This window comes from Berghia stephanieae, chromosome 8, assembly GCF_034508935.2.
Source record: "Berghia stephanieae isolate SIO BIC M18660-M18661 chromosome 8, UCSD_Bste_1.3, whole genome shotgun sequence".
NCBI lineage: Eukaryota > Metazoa > Mollusca > Gastropoda > Nudibranchia > Aeolidiidae > Berghia > Berghia stephanieae.
The window spans coordinates 53,821,063-53,828,606 of NC_088367.1; the positions used below are offsets into that span (position 1 = coordinate 53,821,063).

The 7,544-nt window shown below is 36.7% G+C and overlaps 1 protein-coding gene across 1 annotated transcript in view; it reads left to right on the forward strand.

The window, feature by feature from the left end:
- The first annotated feature begins 932 nt into the window (after nt 1–932).
- Nucleotides 933–7,544, forward strand: part of LOC144979067 (nucleoporin NUP35-like) — a 15,680-nt gene continuing 9,068 nt past the window's right edge. The window contains exon 1 of the mRNA XM_078925682.1: nt 933–977. Within this exon, the coding sequence (XP_078781808.1) occupies nt 933–977 (45 nt within the window). The remainder of the gene's footprint in view (nt 978–7,544) is intronic.

Genomic DNA, 7,544 nt, shown 5'->3' on the forward strand with positions numbered 1-7,544 from the left:
GAAGACCTGAGTGACGTCAACTTCGTTCTATCTATAGATAGTTTAGTGTGTTGGCACGTTATAATCGTTTGGCGGATGTTTTGAGTATTTTAACTGTGCGCATCCTATCAATAACCTGATTGATATCGTTGAAAAAATAAAAGGCTGTCTAAAAACAATGACAAAGAGCTGAGTGACGTCATCTTCATTTCTGTCATTGATAAAAATAAATAAATGAATACAAAAGTTTTTTTAAAATAACACGGTATTTTACAGGGAGTGTTTTGGGCTCAAAATCCTTCTTCGACCATCATTAACATACACAAATAAATCGTTAATATACACTTCGCAGAAAACCAAATGGACGGAACAAAAGGCCCCTCTTGGTTGATTTTTATTCCCCCCGGACAAAGCCTGGCCTTCGTCAATTTATAGCCTGACACTGGACCAAAAAATGACGTCAAAATGCCATTTTTGCCACAAAAGAAAACAAATCGTGAGTTGTATTCAATAGTTCAACCAGTGAAATAACTTGTTTCCATGAGCTCTACTAACAACAACTCACTAGACGGTGCAAAAACAAATAATGACGTCAAACTGCCAGTCCTTTTGGATTTCAGTATCAGGCTATAACATAACGATGGCTACGGCCTGGCACTGACCAAATAATGATGTCAAACTGCCAGTGCTTTTGGATTTCAGTATCAGGCTAAAACATAACGATGGCTACGGACAAAGTCGTAAAGCTTATCGACCATCTTGTGATTATGACCATAAAACGCCAGACCGTAACTGCTATCATTATTGGAGCATAAAAATATGTGAGATTTTCTCAAACTCAAAAATTTAGCCATATCTAACAAAGACCTCGCGAGGTCTCAATACGCTTCAACAGTCGTGACGTCACTTCCCTCGTAATGACGCATGGTAACTGGCTCTAAACTATCGGAACAATGGCGGACGTCTTTATGCAATATTACACCGACGAGCATAAAAGTGTATCCAGAGGGGGAAAAAACAACATAAATCTGATCATGTTCTGACTTTTACACATTCTGATTACAAGACATATGAAAAGTACTAGCCAGCATGAAGAATAAAAAGTACAGATTTTCTTTGTTTAGAACCACGATGACCGCCGTTGCTGGGCGACGAGACATCAGACTATTGGATCCATTTAAAGTCCCAGTTTGAGAGTGTTTTTATGCCAAGATGTGGGTCAGTTAATTCGAGAGATTTGTTTTCTTTTGCTGATCCGGTCTTGTCTTTTGACACAACATTCTTCTTTAATTGATGCCTGACCGTGGCCTTCGTAAAGTTATATTAACGATGGCTATGGTCTGACACTAGAAACGTCGCCATCGTTAACATATAGCCTGGCCGTGGCCTTCGTAAAGTTATAGCCTGACACTGACCAAAAAATGACGTCAAAATGCCAGTCTTTTGCCACAAAAGAAAACAAATTGTGAGTTGTATTCAATAGTTCACCAATGAATTAACTTATTTCCATGAGCACTACTAACGACAACTCACTAAACAAAATAATGACGTCAAACTTCCAGTCCTTTTGAATTTCAGTATCAGCTATAACATAACGATGGCTACGCCTGACACTAGAACCGTGGCCATCGCAAGAATCCTCAAGACTGGCAGTTTGACGTCATTTTTTAGGTTTGTGTAGCGTCTAGTGAATTGTCGTTAGTAGAGCTCATGGAAACAAGTGGTCCCATTGGTTGAACTATTGAATACAACTCACAATTTGTTTTCTTTTGTGGCCAAAGACTGGCATTTTGACGTCATTCTTTGTCAGTGTCAGGCTATAAGTTAACGATGGCTACGGTCATAGCCATAACGATAAGAAGGAACGAAGCCATTGTTATGATTAGTACTCACTAAAGTCAGACTATAGATAGAACGAAGTTGACGTCACTCAGGTCTTTGTTTTTATTTTTTTTCTTCTTGCTATCCATGTTTATGATTAATTCTCAGTAAACTGTATTAATCAACTATAGATAGAATGAAGATGACGTCACTCAAGCCTTTGTTATTGTATTTTGCCATCCGCGTTTGTGAGTGATTCTCACTAAACTGTATCAACTACACTATAAAAGTTCATGGATACACACAGTTTTGTGTGTTGGTCCGTTATACTTCCGGATGGCAATGTTATGAGCTTCTTAGCCAAGCGCATACTATCTATAAAAGTTCATGATACACACAGTTTGTGTGTTGGTACGTTATACTTCCGGATGGCAATATTATGAGCTTCTTAGCCAAGCGCATACTATCTATAAACGTTCAAGGTTATACATAGTTTTGTGAGTGATCAATTATATTTTCCGGATGGCAATGTTGTGAGTTTCTTAGCCAAGCGCACATCATCTCTAAGCGCGCGCAAAGTTATAAATAATCATGTGTTGGGACGTTATAATATATTAAATTTGGCAAGAGGAATTTGTGAGTATTTTTCCTAAACTCAATGCATCAACAACAACAATAGCTTACCTTGAATAAGTAGATCCGTCAAGATTTCGTGAATTTATTAAGTCCAACCGTGATTTGTTTTCTGGTCACGATCCACAAGGGTGGTTTTTTGTGAACAAACCAACGTCTCGCTCGTCTCAATGTCTGAAGTAAAAGTAATTCACAAAGAGCCGTCTTTCGTTTTACTGACGTTATATCAGAAAATGACCAAAACCACAGTCGTAATAAAACGGATGTTATAACGCCGTGTCTATTCCATTTCTTTACTTACAACCCAATAATCTTCACATAAATACAATAGCTTCAAGCAATGCTAATTGATACACGTATCACTGATAAAACCTATATATATATATATATAATATATAATATAATATATATATATATATATATATATATATATATATATATATTATTATTTATTATTATTATACGGTCACAGATGTTAAGAGTGTTTACAATCTCACCCAATAACAAATTACAGACGTTGGGTGGGAATAAGATATTGGTACAGCTATAGATATAGCAGTACAGTACGACAGTAATAGGCAAATTGTGTTATTGAACACACGTATTATTATTATTATAGTTATAGATCTAGTTATAGGCTATGTATGTATGTATGTACCTTTCTCGCGACTGTTGTATGAGTAAGAGAAAGTACAGTAGAACCAACTAATATCGAGAATTGGATTCAGTAGTCTGATGTCACGGCGCCCGGCAACGGCGGCCATCTTGTTCTAAACAAAGAAAAAACATTACTTTTTATTCTTCAAAGCTGGCTAGAACTTTTCATTCCATTTTCATATGCCTTTTGATCAGAATGTGTAAAAGTAAAAAATGATCAAATTTATGGGGTTTTTTTTTTTCCCTCTGGATACGCTTTTATACTCGCCGGGGAAATATTTCATACGGGCTCCGCCATTGTTCCGATAGTTTAGAGCCAGTGTTACTAAGTTACCATGCGTCATTAGGAAGGAAGTGACGTTACGACTATTAATCCTATTCAGGCTATTTAAGTAAAGAGACTTTATTGTAGCAAACGTGTGTGTATATGTGTGTGGTTGTTAGTTATTTTTATTGTTTAATGGGATTTTTTTTTTTTTTTGGGGGGGGGGGGTAATTTTATTGCTTTTTTTTGGTTTGTTTTTGTTTTGTTTTGGTTTTTTCCTTTACACGAAAATATATACTCCAAAATTCCTTATACAAAGCTGGACTGGAATGTATAAAATCCTATATTATGTCCTGTCTTCTTACCAGGCCGTAAAATATAATATATATATATATATATATATATATATATATATATATATATTAATATATATATATTGTGTGGGGAGGGGAGTATTTGTGTGTATACTTATATACATTATATATATATATTATATATATATATATATATATATATATATATATATTATATGGGCGGGTACGGGGCGTTGTGTTTGTGTGTGTGTGTGTCTATTTGTTTTTTGTGCTGGTTCCGGTCATTCCAAAGACTGTTTTATGACAGAGAAAAGCGCTGTCGATCAGGCCCTGATCCCTCCAATATTGATCCTGTTTTCGATGAGAAATCGATCGATAACCTATTCAAACCATAAGCTGTTGATTAATATTAGGTGGATAGGTAAGTCAAAACATATCTGTTCCTCTCCTTCATTCTCCTCTTTATTTCTCTCTCTCTCCTCTCTCTCTCTCTCTCTCTCTCTCTCTGTCTCTCTCTCTCCTCTCTCTCTCTCTCTCTCTCTTCCTCCCTCTCTCTCTTCCTTCCTCTCTCTCTCTGTCTCTCTTTCTCTCTCTGTCTCTCTCTCTCTCTAACAATCACACACACACACACACACACACACACACATACATTATACTCCCTCATCACTCACTCTTTCTTTCTTTCCCCTCTCTCCTTTTTCTTTCTCCTTTCTCCAGAGACTATGGGAGGTGGACAACTGCAGGAGTGAACCAGAGACTATGGAGGTGTGCACCAGTGGGGAGTGAACCAGAGACTATGGGAGGTGGACACCAGTTTGTAGTATCATCATCATTGTTATATAGTATAGTTATAATAATAATAATAATAATAATAATAATAATAATAATAAAATAATAATAATAATAATAAATAATAATAAATAAAATAATAATAATAAAAATATAATAATAATAAGATGATGATGATGAATACTACAAACTGATGTTCACCTCCATAGTCCTCTGTTCACTCCCCACTGGTGCAACACCTCTCATAGTCTCTATTTCACATCCCCTTGGTGCCCCCTACCATAGCCTCTGGTTCAATCGCCACGGTGCCCACTTCACTCAGTTTCGGATACACTCCGCACTGGCCCGCCCACCTCCCGTGTCTTTGGTTCACTCCCCACTGGTGCCCACCTCCCATAGTCTTTGGTTCACTCCCCACTGGTACCGAGCTCACTCATTTCTGACCTTGTGTGTGTGTGTATGTGTGTGTATGCATGTGTGTTCGAATGTATTCATAACTACTCCACAAGTATAGATAAACGAATATCACGTCACTGCGGGCCTTTGTTATTGTTTTTTGCCATCCACGTTTATGAGTAATTCTCACTGAACTGTATTAACCAGACTATAAACGTTTAAGGTTGCACATCGTTTTGTGTGTTGTCCGTTATACTTCCGGATGGCAATGTTGTGAGCTTCTTAGATAAGCGCATACTATCTGGACAGTTTAGTGAGAATAACACATAAACGCGGATGACAAAAAAAAATAAAAATAACACAGACCTGAGTGACGTCATCTTCGTACTATCTACAAGAGGTCATGAACCCCACCCAGTAGAACCTGAAAAAAATATAAATAAATAAACATCACTACCATAAATTTCTTTTAGACTCCTTTAATCTTCGTTTTTAAAAAAGCCATGGAAAAAATATTGATAGCTGCTCGTAACGGGTTATAGTTGATTTATTACAGTTGGCAGCGAAAGCTCATAAGATAAGATAAGATATGTTTTGTTTGTTTTTAAGGGTTTTACGGCGCTTGCAACAACATAAAGGTCATATCAGCGCCAGTAAAAAGGAAGAAAATGGGATAGTAAAAAGTTCTAGAATTACAATTAAAGCACAAAAAGAAAGGTGAGACAAAGGGGAATTGGTTCAAATAGGGAACAGATGTAGATTCCAAGAGCACACTATCAAAGTACTTAGTTTGAGATCACCTAAAAGTCTCATCCAGACACAAGCACAATATAATATGTAAACTAAACATAATACAATGTATAACAGAGAGATGATTACAAGGGGGAAAATATCATCTCCCAAAACTATAACTATACATTCGACTGTTTTCCTCCCAGCCAAGGAACTCCGGCAAGGATCAGACAAATCTAAGTAATCTCTTCCAAGACAATGACAGGAAACAATTGGAAAACGGGTATGGGGGATAGAAGACACGGCATGTACCTCCCTGCCCACTATTGGAGGTCATGATTTAGATAAGATAAGATAAGATATACCTTTATTGATCCTTATATAGAAATTATAATTTTGTAAACACAACACCCAAATTCGGTAATATCTAAAAGAAATACAAATGTTAATAAATTAAATAAAAATTGGCAAAGAATATAAATATAATAATATATTATTATCCCCTTGGAATGGACAAGTAAATACTGTTACATGATCACACAAACTAGTAAACTGAACAGAACATATGCCCCAATTAAGAAATTAAGGAGCAGGACCGTGTAAGATAAAGATCTGAACAAGTGTGTATGAAAGGTGCCAGACAAAGCAAGAAGGAAAAGTACATGAAAAAAAAAAAACCCTCCCCAAAAATGAGTGGACTTCGACTGGGGTTCGAACCTCAGACCTTCTGATTACCGATCAGAACGTGCTACCATAAACCATAGAGATTTCCCCGGAAAATTGTCCCAACTATCGGGAGCCTTTGTGGGGTAATGGTAGCACGTCAGACCGGGAATCAGAAGGTCTGAGGTTCGATCCCCAGTCGAGGTCGACTGATATTTTGGGATGTTTCTTTTTTCTTGTATTTTTCTTTCTTGCTTTGTCTGGCACCTTTCATAGACACTTGTTCAGTTCTTTATAGAATATATGTTAAAATAAATCGAATAAAATACACATTTGGATAACTTAACATTTTCTGACAAAGTGTGTATGAAAGCCCCCCCCCCCCCCCCCCCCAAAAAAAAAAAAAAAAAAAAAAAAAAAAAGATTGAGATTTTATATATCTACCGCAATATTCACCAAATGCTAAGCTTACAATTAAAACATAGCGGGTATTACATTCATCCATTCTTTCATTCGTTCGTTCTTTCATGCATGCTGTTTTGTTGATAAAGGGGAAACCCAAATGTCTATTTATACTGTTTTTGTAAATTAAATTGAAGCTTACATTCAATATCACATTGTTATTTATTTTTTCGAGCTTCGAGCAGCAACATTTACATGACCCTGTATTCGTATTGCATTTATACCATTTTACGTTACACGATAATTGTTGTTTCGTTCGTTTTTAAGGGTTTTACGGTGCTTGCAACCATTTAGGTTAAATCAGCGCCAGTAAAAGGACAAAATGGGATAGTAAAAAGCTCTAGAATTACAATTAAAGCACCCGAGAAAAAGTAAGACAAGGGGAACTGAAACAAATAGGGATCAGATGTAAATTCCAAGAGCATACCACCATGTACTTAGTTTGAGATCACCTATAAGTCTCATCCGGACAAAGCAAAACTTCCAACAAAGAGGAATACACTCAAATGCTTACATTATACGTTCAAAATAACAAATATAATAAACATAACAGAGAGATGATTTACAAGGAAAAAATATCACCTCCCAAAATAATAACTATGAATTTGACTGTTTCCCTCCCAGCCAGGATTCCAACCAGCAGCAAACAGGAATCTCATTCCAAGACAAAGACACAATGCATGTTGGAAAACAGATATAAAGGGATAGAAGACACAGTATGTACCCCCCCCCCCCCCTGCCCTCTATGGGAGGTCAGGAACCCCACCCGATTACCCCGATAATGTAAACCATCGAAATGTCACCAAATCGATTGATTTGTGTCTTTCTATCTT